Below are 15,000 nucleotides of genomic sequence, written 5' to 3' on the forward strand. Positions count from 1 at the left end.
TGGACATTTTAATCACAGTAGGGCTCAAATAGTGAGCTAAACTCAAGAAGAGACAAAAGGAGGTATTTCTTTGATATTCTTCACACTGTTGTCTGTCACTGTTTTATAACATTTTATAACATTCTAATGTGTGTTTTGGTCGCATGTCAGCCGTCAGTGGTGAATGTATAACATTCTAATGCTGTGTGTTTTGGTTGCGTGTCAGCCATCAGTGGTGAATGTATCACATTCTAATGCTGTGTGTTTTGGTTGTATACTCAGGACCTCAGAGACAGATTCTGGATAAATCGTACTACCTTGGGTTACTCAGGTAGGACATATAATTACACAGAGACTTACAGTATCATGCAGAAAATTACACACACAAACACACACACACACAAAATTTTTATATTTTATTCATCTTTTTTTTTTAATAAACAGGAGTAAGATAAATGAACTCACAATTGAGTCCAGCAAGTTACAAAAGGAGATTGAACTGTTCAACCAGGAGAATTCTGTTTACCTCTCCTATGAGAAAAGGTACATGATGTCTTTTTGTTTGTTTGTTTAATGCAGAGATCGTATTTAAGCAGATAATTCAGTGAAGATGAAATCCATATTATCTGTAATTTTCTAGTTGTTGACTTTGTTTTGTTTTTTTTGTTGCAGAGCTGGGGCACTGGCAGATGAAATAAAGGACCTGCAGGGACAGCTCGCAGATCATAACATGGTAAATGCCATCTGCCCCCCCCCCCCCCCCACTGAATGTTCTCTGCGTTGCTGTACATTGTAAAACCTGTGCTCATATGTACTGTGTGGCTTGGTAATGTCTTATGTTTAGCGTTAGAGTGAATCTCAGATGTGGTGTCATTCTGTTTGAACTGCAGCTTGTGGACAAACTGAACACTCACACTGAGATGGATGAAGTGGTGAATGACATCAACGTGGTGAGTCAAGTCCATTCCCTGAAAACAAGTTCTATTCCTCCCCCCATCTTCCACAAAAATATAATTCTTGTGAGTGATTTTTCTTTTCCTCTGTATAGCTGAAGGCACAGAATGACAGAGAAGCCCAGAGTATGGACGTCATATTCACAGAGAGAAGAGAGTATGTACCATTATACACTTTTCATTATACAGTTTTAAAACTATAAGTGTAGCACAGGTGACCACTCCTGCAGGAGAGTGTATGTACCATTATACACTTTTCATTATATGGTTCATTATATGGTACAAGTGTAGCACAGGTGACCACTCATACACTCATACAGAACAGGTTCCATACAGGAGAGGTCTCTGAACTCAAAGGCTTGTCAACAAATCATAGGTTCATTATAACAGCACAGTGCTGTATTTTTCATCATAACAGCACGGTGCTGTATTTTTCATTGTATAAATCATAGTTTCATTTTAACAGCACAGTTCTGTATTTGTCAGGGCACAGACAGTATATAAATGGGAACAGATCATTCTCAGCAGCACTGGCTGTGTTGTGGTGATAAGTGATCAGGGAGTGAAATCATAGCCAACATGACTGAGGGAGAGACACAGCGCTGCTCTCCAAACATGTCTTTACGCACTTTTATATGATTTCTTTTTTGCTGAAGACACTCTCTGTTGGAGGTCTTGATTAATCACCGTTTTGGTAGGCAGAGTGGCTGCACTTCACTCATTCAGTTTGCCAAACCACTGTTTCATCCTAAGCACAATTCTTTTAAAATACTTCTGTTTGCCTCACTAAGAGCAAGCAGTAGTCTGGGTCTCTGGGCAGACAGTCATAGGTTTAGAAATTGAAAGTAATTTGATAATAACTTGAGTGTTGTTCATTGTTCATGTGTCATGAAGACTTTTTGTTTGTAGTACTGTGCAGAAGGAGTCTCTGGTGCCTCTGCAGCATGTCTTGATGTCTGAGAGCAGTGTCCCAGTCTTCACTGCAGCTCCATACACTCACACACATGTGCCTTAAACAGTCGTGTTGTGTCACTCCGGTGTGACCCTTCACCCGGGAATTATATTGCACTCAGTGTCTGGATGCACTCTGTGACCTGAGTCCTTATCTCATAGTTCGTCAAGGTCGCTCTGATCCCTGTAGTCTCCGGTCTCGATGTACCGGTCCTCAATGAACCCGTCCTCCTCCTCGTGTGGCTGGACTTCTAGCGTGTGCTCCAGGCCCTCCTCCAGCTCCTGAGCGCTTGTCTCCGTCTGCTGCGTGTCCAGACTAAAGTTTGACATGCGTCCTGTTGCGAAGACACCAGGCTCCTCTTCCTCATGGAGTCGCTGATGGCGGTAGTTGAAGACAAGTTTGTAGAGGGAGGGTGATTTTACGGCACACACGATGAGCATGGAGGTACTGAGCGCAATGACCACCACCCCAACCAGAAACTTCCAGGTGTTTCCTACCACTGGCATGCTGCCGCTCTGGCCTCCCGTCGCCGAGTCTGTAGACAGGAAGACGTTATGGTTACTCACTGAGAGAACACTGTGCCTGCCCTGATGTACAGGCATGTCTACAGGCCTGACCTGCTCTGTGTGTTTCTGCCCAGTCACTCCATCCTCACCGTGCCTCAGTCTGACTGTAAAATGAGTGACTAATGTGCTGAATTAGGTTGGTAGTGGTTAAAAGAGTTTGGACTGGTTTTCCTAAAGACTGGGTTCCCACATAGTTTCTTCTTTGTTTTAATTTCGCTGTGGTTGCAATTGATCACATTGTGAAATATCCTGACTCACTTTTTAAAAATTGCTCTTAGTGTAACTAGTGTTATTTTGTCTTGAAAACACTTTGCTCTCCAGCCTCAACATGGAACGTGTTCTCCTGTTGTCTTGCTTAACTCTGCAGGCGTCATAAACTTACACTACTCACTGAAAGGACCTGCACTGTTTATGGCTCATAATGTTTAAAAAACAGTATGAATCATAATGTTTTATGGTACATTAGCCTTATGCACAGTGCTGTTATGACTGCTGGGAAGGAAACACAGACAGCTATGCCAGTAGGCATTTTAGTAGGCACGTATCTTCCTTTACCTTTACTGGAGTTGGTGGTTTTGCTGGCATCAGATGGTTTTATTTGGGTAGTTGACTGGAGGTTGGTATTGACTGCTGGTGTCGTTGGTGTTGAAGATGTAAGGTAGCACATACGACCCTCTTTCAGGATACTGTGACCAGCATACGCCTTAGGGCTACTACACCTCATGTCTTTACCTGTCGCCAGCACAAACAGATCAGATTCATCAGCTCAGTGAGAGGAACGCGGTACAGAGGTCTGGAACGTGAAGGCAGGAGATCTAGCGATTTTCACCGTCACGTTGTGCTCATATACCAGCGGACGGGCATATGTCTCAGCACGTGAGAGAGATGCAGTGGCTGGCAAAGACAAACACTTGGGAATCATTAACTATTAAGGACTCAAATCGCGTTTCCCTGATTCCTGATTCACCATCCAAACTAAGTGTGTGTGTATGTGTGTGTGTGTGTTTTTTTTGTTTTTTTTCACCAGGATGAGTCTATTCGATTTCAACAAAGCATCAGTTATAATCGAGGTGTACACAGATCTGAAAAAAAAAAAATGTTGATTTTGACAAATTTGTGTTCTTCAGTCTAATCACAGTTACAGACTATAAAAAATAGAATATTAGGATATCTAGCATATTAAAAAAGAAAAAAATCACACATGGACCATAATAGTCATCGCTCTGAGAGCAGTCCTAACTGTGACTGAGTGAAGAGAAGTTTCAGAGAGTCAGCCCTGTGTAATTGTGTAGAGATGCATGACTATGGCCTGAATCCTAGCCGTGCTGCTCTGCAGGCTGAACACTAATCAGATTACAGGAACGTGGACATTCCAAATCAGGAGAAGAAAAGCAAAGCGAACATCTTCAGTGGCTGCAGCTCGTGCTGTCAGGCATGTGACAAATATGAGGTTATTAGGCTTTGCACGTTGTTAAAGCTGTTTCTTGTTATGTTAATGCTGTTGTTGAAGTAGCAGATGGTTGCTGTTTACCCTGAAACCCCTGACGTCACTGACATCCTACTCTGATCTCTGATACAATTGTACATTTACAGTTCTGGACGTGTGTTACGCTGGAAAACACACCCACAGATATGCAGGATAAATGTGTTGAGAATCTTTTACCTAAAAGTCCATGAATATGGGGTCATGCACAGGCAATAAGCAGTAAATGAATTGCATTAGTGTGTGCTATTCAGGGCATTACATGCTATATTGCTAACCAAGCATCCACTCTAAGTCTGCTGGTCTGTACCTTTTGTATTTGTTATATTTAATATAACCATATATATATATATATATAGTATGTAGAGATTCTTTGTGTTGGTTTCAGGTTTTAATTACCCTGTAATCATGTGTCTGGGTAAAGACCCATGTATTTTCAACTAGTTATTCATTTTGGTCCCACCAAGACCTACTCTACATCTAATGAACATCACAATCAACAGTTCAAAGGTAGTATCATCAGGTGATAATCAGATAATCACTTACTCATCTCTACCCCAGATTCATTCAACCTTCTGATCTGTTTGATCAACCAGCAGGAGCAGTTCCAAGGGTTTCCCTCCAGGTCCAATTTCTGAAGTTTGTCCAGGCCTGAGAAAGTAGTGTTTTCGAGGGTTTGGAGCTTGTTGTCTTGCAAATGGAGTGTTTTGAGATTGCCCAGTCCTCTGAACAGATCCTCGGGTAATGAGGTTATGAGGTTGCCTGATAGGTCCAGTGTTTCCAGTTTGGTCAGGCCTGAGAATGTCTCAGAGTCCAGTTCTGTGATGTGGTTGTTGGAGACCTGGAGCACTCTGAGCTGTGACAGGCTAGAGAGGACGTTGCCAGAAAGATTGGTCAGAGAATTCTTGTCCAGGTAGAGTTCAGTTAGCCGTGGTAATTTCCTCAGGGTTTCCACATCTGAGTAAGACAACTCTATGGAGTTGTCATTAAGGATGAGTTTTGTTACGTTCAGATGGCAGTCAGGCAAAATGAATCTCAGTGTCTTGTTGCTCAAGTCCATTTCCTAGGAATTAGAGGAAAAGGGCAAATGTGAAATGACGTTTGATTTAATGCTTTTTAAATGTGATTTTATGCTTTGGCATCCATGTATTAGAATTGCATCAGAGTGTTAAGCAGTTTTATGACATTCTGTGGTTTGGTCCCAAGCTGACTGCAGCATGCTCCCCTGCTGTTCATTAATGTGAAACACTCACCAGTGGATTGTCTCCAGCTGTAAATAACGATGTCACTGTTAGACCTGTCAGCCATAGGAAGAGGACTGCTCTCCAATCCATGGTTTCGACTTTATCTGTGGTCGCGTAATGGTGAGAAGAATGAGTCGAGCATGCGACAGCTTCACAAGCCTAAACGGAAATCAGAAACTTTAAGTACGCAGAGCAAAGGAAGTCATTTTCTGTCTTTTCAGAGGTTGTTGTTGAAGGTTCTCCACGCCTGGAGAGTTTATCAGCAGCTTCGGAACAATTACTCTCTTGTCAACAATAATGAATAGGTCCCAAAGTAGCCAAGCCCTGTCTATGGATGGCGCACAAAGAAAAGCTTTGTGCAAACACTTGGTCTCTCATGCGCAAGTTGTCTTCCCGTGTTGGCCTGCTTGTATTCCTTTTTTGGTTGTTGTTGTTGTTGCTGTATCTGCCGTCAGCCACAAGGACACACATGGTTGGCCCCGGTTTGCGTGGAACACAAAGTGGCCTAGTGTTCCTCAGGAGGAGTGAAGCTGCTCTCTGTCTTGCTGCATTATCGTTTGAGTTGATTGAGGACAAACGTTTGCTTCATGCCCTGGTTTTTTAAACGCTGACTGATTGCCGTAGAGTCTACCATTTTCGTACCCCCCACCCCTGACACTACCAAATCCGTGTCACATGCCAGGGGCATCGCCTCGTGTGTGACCTCTGGTCAGAGTCATCCGTAACCTTACATATGACTCCCAAGTGATACGACATTACGGCATATTTACTCTCATACTCTCATTTACTCTCATTTACTCTCATTACTCTCAAAGTTTTACTGCTCCACTGTCTCCCCCCATCATTTTCAGACATCTTACACTGCCACCATTTGACTGGAAGCAATAAGGATAATAGGTTATATAGCTAAATATATGAAAAATTTGACTAAACTACACTCAGCCTAGTTAGGCTGGATAGTTCTGTCCTTACAGGGCAGTGGTTTTATTTATTACAGATGGCCAGCTGTACAACAGCAACCTATTTGTAAAAACATGCTGATAAAAACATTGTATACTAATGTATGATCAGTGAATACATCCACAAAACAGGTGTAATTGTACACTAGCAGAAGTGGTGTAAATTGGTTATGATAAAGTTAAATGCTACAGAACTCTTGTCTGGGGCTCTTTTAAATCCATGAGAATAAAACCGTATTTAAGTGTAAATAAATGACTTACCCTCAGAGCTGCCACCTCAGAATACGTGTGGAAAGACTTTTCCTTCTCAGGAACAGAAGGACCTTGGCCACTGTAATAAAGCAGCCTTTTCTCTCTAGCTAAAGATTGACTGCAGTCTGCTGAGATGGCTGAATTGTGAAACATTTGGAATGTGTCCCACTTTGTAAAGGTGTTATCTGCATGTATGTATTATGTGTGTTTAGGAATGACCTGAAAACAGTTGGTAGTGGGTTGTGCCCAGTTGCTGCAGTTATCGGTTATTGTCGCATGTCATAAAATATTGCACATATCACAGGACAGAGTCCTGAGGTGAGCTGAGGTCATTAGGAAGAAACTTTTTTAAGAAAGAGTAAAATTCTCTGACAGGGTTATAAAATGGGAAAAAGCCATTAACTTAGTGAAAAGCTGCAGAGAGGTTCTATACTGCAGAGTGTATGCCCTGGCTGAAAAACATGGACATATGTAAATAAATCTCAAAGCATATCTGTACGGAAGTGAGTCCTTCATTTAGAATCATAATCACCAGAGATATGAGATTCTTGGCCTTTCTTTTGGTCTTAAAAACTTTAATCATTCCTTTTTGTTGTCATGTCCTAGTCATGGGAGAATGATTCTTCTGCCAGACTGGCAAAATATCACTATTATGAAAAAAAAAAAGAAATCTCTGAGAACAGTTGAGTTATTCTGTTGAAATCTGTTATCCTTGAAAAATCTCTTCTTTGCCTGGTGCCAAAGAGATTTACTGTATTTGAGCAAAAAGATTTTTTTTCCTCACAGGAAGGAGGAGATGCTCAGAGCGGTGGAGGATGAAATTGAGCGAGTAAAACAGGCCACCGATGACATTGTCAAACAAATGTCACCTGAGATGCGAGCCAAGTACACAGAGATGAAGTCCTCCAATGAGACCCTTCTACAGGTCAGTGCCTTTGGCCTAGTCTCACAGACAGAACACAGGCTCAGAGCAGTCAAGAATGAGTTATAAACCTAATGATGGCCAAGTGTTTTTAAATATCTTAATGCCAAACACGCACTGCTATTGATCTGGACCATTCTGTCTCCATTCTGTCGGCACTATACACACACACACACACACTCACACACACACACACACACACACACACACACACACACACACACACAATTTATTTATTTATTTCTTCCCTCTTACTGATATTGTTAAATGGAGAATGAAGTGTGTACGGAGTTCAGTTGTGGATATATGAACAACATACAGATAATTTGTCTGTGAACAGACTGACCGGTCAGGCTCCCTGACCTGTGAGGTATAGAGGCTGACACAGTTTCCCCTCTCTGTCTCCTCTTCTCTCTTTTTTTTCAGGAGCTTGACGCCCGTCAGGAAGAGCTGGACTCCCTGATTACACGGAAGGAGGCATATGAGGCAGTGAGTGTAATCCAACCCGACGTGTTGTACATCAAGCACGCTGTCATAAACCCAACACACCGTCATTAACTCAACACACTGTCATATACCCAACACATTGTCATTAACTCAACACACTGTCACATACCCAATGCATTGTCATTAACCCAACACACCGTCATATACCCAAAAAACCGTACTTTAAACACTGGCCTTCAGCACACTGTGGCTCTGGAGTTGATGCAAGCTAACTAAAACAGGTTAGCTCTCTGTTGTTTCCATTGCTGGCATGATTGTCTGCCTAGTGTCCACTGTGAGCTGAGTGGTTTCCCACACTGTCTCTGTATATTGTTTATTTAAACTGAAATGGGGATTGCTAAACAGTCTGTAATATTTCTGACATTGCTAAATATGTCTGCTCTGAAATTACTGTGTTTTTTTCTCTCTCTCTCTCTCTCTCTCTCTCACTCACTCACTCTCTCTCTCTCTCTCTCTCTCTCTCTCTGTGTGTCTGTGTCAGGAGCTAGCTCACTCCCAGGTGAAACAGGAGGCTGTGTTGTTGCATGAGCAGCTGCAGGAGCTGGAGCAGCGTAGGGAGGCCCTGTTGGCAGAGGACAAAAGCATGGGCTCCCCTCAGGAGGAGAGAGAGCGTCTGCTCAATCAGGTCAGCTCCTAAATCCCCGCCTTTACCCCTCTACACCTCTCTCACCTGTCTTTATACCTCTACACTTCTCTCACCTGTCTTTAACCTCTCTCACCTGTCTTTACCTCTCTCACCTGTCTTTATACCTCTACACTTCTCTCACCTGTCTTTACCTCTCTCACCTGTCTTTACCTCTCTCACCTGTCTTTATACCTCTACACCTCTCTCACCTGTCTCTATACCTCTACACCTCTCTCACCTGTCTTTATACCTCTACACCTCTCTCACCTGTCTCTATACCTCTACACCTCTCTCACCTGTCTTTATACCTCTACACCTCTCTCACCTGTCTCTATACCTCTACACCTCTCTCACCTGTCTCTATACCTCTACACCTCTCTCACCTGTCTTTATACCTCTACACCTCTCTCACCTGTCTTTATACCTCTACACCTCTCTCACCTGTCTCTATACCTCTACACCTCTCTCACCTGTCTTTATACCTCTACACCTCTCTCACCTGTCTTTATACCTCTACACCTCTCTCACCTGTCTCTATACCTCTACACCTCTCTCACCTGTCTTTATACCTCTACACCTCTCTCACCTGTCTCTATACCTCTACACCTCTCTCACCTGTCTCTATACCTCTACACCTCTCTCACCTGTCTCTATACCTCTACACCTCTCTCACCTGTCTTTATACCTCTACACCTCTCTCACCTGTCTTTATACCTCTACACCTCTCTCACCTGTCTTTATACCTCTACACCTCTCTCACCTGTCTTTACACTTCTACACCTCTCTCACCTGTCTTTACACCTCTACACCTCTCTCACCTGTCTCTATACCTCTACACCTCTCTCACCTGTCTTTATACCTCTACACCTCTCTCACCTGTCTTTACCTCTCTCACCTGTCTTTACACCTCTAATCCCTCTGACCTACAATTACAATTTACAGTTTGGTATTTAGCAGACGCTTTTAGCCAAAGCAACTTACAATAAGTCCATCAGTCAGATCCTATTACCTCATAAACAGAGATCACATTAAGGCTATGCATTAATTTACCCTTCGTATTACGCTCCTGGAATTCTTTGACAGTGAATGACAAACACAAACACAAGACAAGGTTAGTATTTTTTTTATATATATAAAGAAAAGGAGGTTAGGCAGTGGGAGACAGGTGGGTTCTGAAGAGGTGGGTTTTCAATTTCCTGCGGAAGAGATTCCACAGTCCTAACTGAGTGAGGGAGCTCATTCCACCACCGCGGAGCTATGGCGGAGAAGAGGCGTGGTCGGGAAGAACGGCTGCCGGGTTCCCGAAGTGAGGGGACCTTCGGTTGTCCAGAGGTGGTAGAGCGGAGGGTTCTAGTGGGGGTATAAGGAGTTATCAGGGACTGAAGGTATGATGGGGCGGAGCCTCTTGTGGCCTAGTACGCCAGCACCAGTGTCTTGAACTGGATGCGTGCTGCTACTTGAAGCCAGTGGAGTGCAGTAAGGAGCGGAGTGACATGAGAGTGCTTTGGGAGGTTGAATACCAGGCGTGCAGCGGCATTCTGAACAAGCTGGAGCAGCCTGATGGCGCAGGTCGGCAAGCCAGCCAGCTGTCTTTACACCTCTATGTCTCTCTCACCTGTCATTACACCTCTCACCTCTCTTACCTGTCTTTTTACCTCTACACCTCTCTCACCTGTCTTTTCACCTCTACACACTCACCTGTCTTTACACCTCTCTTACCTGTCTTTTCACTCACCTGTACCTACTCACCTAACAGTGCCTCTGCATTCACACCTCATATATACATCCACTCATATACCTTCACACCAACATGTCCACTCCTACCTGTTCATATATACATCCATTCATATACCTTCACACCAACGTGACCACTCCTACCTGTTCATATATACATCCACTCATATACCTTCACACCAACGTGATCACTCCTACCTGTTCATATATACATCCACTCATATACCTTCACACCAACGTGACCACTCCTACCTGTTCATATATACATCCTCGCATATACCTTCACACCAACGTGTCCACTCCTACCTGTTCATATATACATCCTCTCATATACCTTCACACCAACGTGTCCACTCCTACCTGTTCATATATACATCCTCTCATATACCTTCACACCAATGTGTCCACTCCTACCTGTTCATATATACATCCACTCATATACCTTCACACCAACGTGACCACTCCTACCTGTTCATATATACATCCATTCATATACCTTCACACCAACGTGACCACTCCTACCTGTTCATATATACATCCACTCATATACCTTCACACCATGTGACCACTCCTACCTGTTCATATATACATCCACTCATATACCTTCACACCTACATGTCCACTCCTACCTGTTCATATATACATCCACTCGTATACCTTCACACCAATGTGTGCACTCATACTCATCTGTACCTGCACCTATATGCTTTGCTTCAAGAGAAAACAGAGCTACCAAAATAGTTCACTAGCTGCAGTCTGCTGTTGCCCATCTTCATTATTTAAGCTGTGGGTTTTCAAGCTCATATTTTTTTTTCAGGTGAAAGAAGACAATCGAGAGATAGCAAGCATGGAACGACAGTATGTATTCTGATTACAAGTATAATTTAAAAAACACCGTTGTGTGTGTTAATTTGTTTGCACTTTTCCCCTAATGGATGTGTCAATCGTTCAGACTGACAGAAATGCGAGAGAAGATCAGTCAGATCACCCTGGAGATTCGACAGCTTGACAACGACATGGAGGAACATCAAGGTACAGTGTGGAGCAGTGTTTAAGTCTCTATAGGACCATCTACTGGACATTTAGTGTGAGGTCCATGGGGGAAACGGTCTGTAACCCTTAGTAAAGGTTTGGGGGTGGTAAAAGTTTGGCCTGATCTCTTTTGGTGCAAATGATTGGGAAGCGACTTGCTCATCCTGAGGGCGAAAAATACACAAATACGTCTGGATGTTCTTAAAGGTTGTATGGAGTCCAGAAGTCTGTGAAAGTGAGAATATGCATAGAGCTGTGTGTTGACAGCCCTGAGTCAAATTCTTTTTTTTCCTCCAGATTTGAACAGGCAGACACTGAGGACTGTGATCTGAGGTCAAATGAAAATTTACAGTGATTCAGTTTAGCCATAGCCTCTTTGATAGTTTCCTTTGGTTTTGTCTCACAGTCACACAGACCTGGGTGTGGTGATATGTTACCCACAGCATTGTTTTAGCACTATCACCTTTACTCATCCAGACTGGGATCTGGTTTCGCTCAGACTGGGATCATATTACTTCGGATTCGGTTTGGGATTTCATTTATTCAAATTGAAATTTTATTTTCTCAGACTAAGATCTTATTCATTCAGATTTGTAGTAAAGGAAGCAAGGAGTGAGGTAACAGGAATTAACTCACTCTTACATTTCTTACTATGATAAAAAAAAGCAACTTACCAAAGGAACAGGATTGTTAGACCTCTGTCCAGTCAAACTGTCCAAACAGGCCTTTGACCTGGGAAAACACTTCCAGCAGTAATTGGAGTGAAATTAATAAAACTAAAAGACTTACAGTAGTCCAGTAAATGCAATTGTAATTGTAATTGTAATTACAATACAGTACAGTAATGTAATTTTAAGGATCCTCTTATTCCAAATATATTTGAAATGAGAGAAGAGAAAGAGTATGTATAACAGTGTGACAGGTTTTTGGTAGGTTTGGAGGAGAGAACTAATTCATGCCTGGGTACCAGCGCTGGTTGATGTATTTGATGATAGTAGGGGATGCTCGGAGTGAAATTCATATTTTAGCCTTTCTTCCTCCTGCTGTCTTTGACTGAAGGACTTGGTAGGAAGCTAATACATTAACATTTAGGAGAGGTCATGGAAGGAAGGAATGCAGCCCTTACCGGTTTTCTTAATGTCTCAACAATGCCACCACATGTCAGCTTGGCCATCATAGAGTGAACATGACATAAATTTAGGGTAAGCCATGCGTATTCTTGTTGACAGTGTGAACACACGGTGAGATTACAGCTGTGTTAATGAGATGGGATGAGTGTGAACACACACGGTGAGATTACAGCTGTGTTAATGAGATGGGATGAGTGTGAACACACACGGTGAGATTACAGTTGTGTTAATGAGATGGGATAAGTGTGAACACACACGGTGAGATTACAGCTGTGTTAATGAGATGGAATGAATGTGAACACACACGGTGAGATTAAAGCTGTGTTAATGAGCTGGAATGAATGTGAACACACACGGTGAGATTACAGCTGTGTTAATGAGATGGGATGAATGTGAACACACACGGTGAGATTACAGCTGTGTTAATGAGATGGGATGAATGTGAACACACACAGTGAGATTACAGCTGTGTTAATGAGATGGGATGAATGTGAACACACACAGTGAGATTACAGCTGTGCTAATGCAGTGTAATGGTTTTGTTCCTGCAGGGGAGAGAACACAGAAGTACAAGGAGCTGAAGAAGAGAGAGGAGGAGATAGACAGTGAGTACACTGTCCTGTCTTGTCATGTGACAAACTATTGTTGTCTGTTGTTACAAATAAATAGAAAGAACGGGGATGGTAATGTCACTGGTGTATCAGGGAGAAGCATTTGTAATCCTTTTCCAGGCCCTTACACTCAGACATTAACCTGACAGGTGTCAGCATTATTAGGATAGAGTTCAAATAATGACATATTTGCACTGCCTTGACATCTCTGAATACTCTTGAAAGTTGTCAGTGCTACAGTATTCCACGACAGGCTTATTCCTGTAGTTCTCCTATTGATTAACAGGGTCACATAAAGCTGGGTTTGAAACACAGATCATCAGAAATCTGTGTATACTGGTCAGATCTGTCAAAACTCTGACAGAAGTGGTTGAAAGTGACAGAAGTTGCTATGACAACTGGCACTAGACTCACTGCTCACCGGAGTGTGTTGGGATTTAATAGACAGAGTCTGAATGACATCAAAAAGTCTTTTGTGCAGTGATCATGAGTTTGCTTTCTCCAGATTTCCTAGAGATGTTTGAGGAGACCAAAGCTCAAGAGATAGAGCGCAATCAACAAACCCAGGCCAGTATAGTGGCTCTGCTGGATCATTCGAGTAGGGTAAGAGAGAGACACACACACACTCACACTTAGACACTCACACACACACACACACACACTTAAGACACTTACACTCAGACACACATGTACATATGCACACACTTAAATAAACACAGTACACCTACCTCATACATTCACAGTGCAGTCAGACCTACCTCATACATTCACAGTGCAATCAGACCTACTTCATATATTCACAGCACAGTCAGACCTATTTCATACATTCACAATGTAATCAGACCTACCTCATACATTCACAATGTAATCAGACCTACCTCATACATTCACAGTGCAGTCAGACCCACCTCATACACTCACAGTGCAGTCAGACCCACCTCATACATTCACAGCACAATCAGACCTACCTCATACATTCACAGTGCAGTCAGACCCACCTCATACATTCACAGTGCAGTCAGACCTACCTCATACACTCACAGTGCAGTCAGACCTACCTCATACACTCACAGTGCAGTCAGACCCACCTCATACACTCGGTCAGACCCACCTCATGAGGCTGTGTTTGTGTTATGAGGCCTTTAATGAAAGAGTGTCATTTAAAAAAAAACACATTGCATTGAAGCCCAGAATAGACTGGCACTATATGTATATCCATATAAAGGATACATTGTCACAATGTGTTGTGATATTTCACTGGGTCTTTCTCACTGGGTTAACGTGTCTTTCTTTTGCAGAATATGAATCGCCTGAAACAACTGTCTTCAGTGTCTGTGCAGGAGCTCAGAACTATGCAGGCAGACTTGAGCTTCAAAGAGAATGAGATGCACAAGTCTCAAAGCACAGCAAAAAGCCTGACATCAGGTCAGTCACACTGACATGCACCAAACAATGCTAAATACAGGACACACAGAGCACAGCTTACACAGTTACACTGACACACAGAGCACAGGCAAACGCCTGACCTCAGGTCAGTCACACTGACACACAGAGCACAGCTGAACGCCTGAACTCAGGTCAGTTACAGTGACACGCACAGAGCACCTCTTACACAGTTACACTGACACACAGAGCACCTCTTACACAGTTACACTGACACACAGAGCACCTCTTACACAGTTACACTGATACACAGAGCACCTCTTACACAGTTACACTGACACACAGAGCACCTCTTACACAGTTACACTGACACACAGAGCACCTCTTACACAGTTACACTGATACACAGAGCACCTCTTACACAGTTACACTGACACACAGAGCACCTCTTACACAGTTACACTGACACACATAGCACCTCTTACACAGTTACACTGATACCAGAGCACCTCTTACACAGTTACACTGACACACATAGCACCTCTTACACAGTTACACTGACATACAGAGCACCTCTTACACAGTTACACTGACACACAGAGCACCTCTTACACAGTTACACTAACACACAGAGCACCTCTTACACAGTTACACTGACATACAGAGCA

The 15,000-nt window shown here is 42.9% G+C and overlaps 1 protein-coding gene across 1 annotated transcript in view; it reads left to right on the forward strand.

The window, feature by feature from the left end:
* ift74 (intraflagellar transport 74) overlaps positions 1-15,000 on the forward strand; it is a 26,869-nt gene that overhangs the window by 739 nt on the left and 11,130 nt on the right. Inside the window, exons 3-15 of the mRNA XM_030784793.1 lie at positions 262-310; positions 424-522; positions 652-712; positions 870-929; positions 1,028-1,089; positions 7,175-7,313; positions 7,737-7,799; positions 8,299-8,442; positions 10,994-11,034; positions 11,129-11,208; positions 12,890-12,943; positions 13,455-13,552; positions 14,248-14,374. Of these exons, the coding sequence (XP_030640653.1) occupies positions 262-310; positions 424-522; positions 652-712; positions 870-929; positions 1,028-1,089; positions 7,175-7,313; positions 7,737-7,799; positions 8,299-8,442; positions 10,994-11,034; positions 11,129-11,208; positions 12,890-12,943; positions 13,455-13,552; positions 14,248-14,374 (1,077 nt within the window). The remainder of the gene's footprint in view (positions 1-261; positions 311-423; positions 523-651; positions 713-869; positions 930-1,027; positions 1,090-7,174; positions 7,314-7,736; positions 7,800-8,298; positions 8,443-10,993; positions 11,035-11,128; positions 11,209-12,889; positions 12,944-13,454; positions 13,553-14,247; positions 14,375-15,000) is intronic.

This window comes from Chanos chanos, chromosome 9 (assembly GCF_902362185.1).
Source record: "Chanos chanos chromosome 9, fChaCha1.1, whole genome shotgun sequence".
NCBI lineage: Eukaryota > Metazoa > Chordata > Actinopteri > Gonorynchiformes > Chanidae > Chanos > Chanos chanos.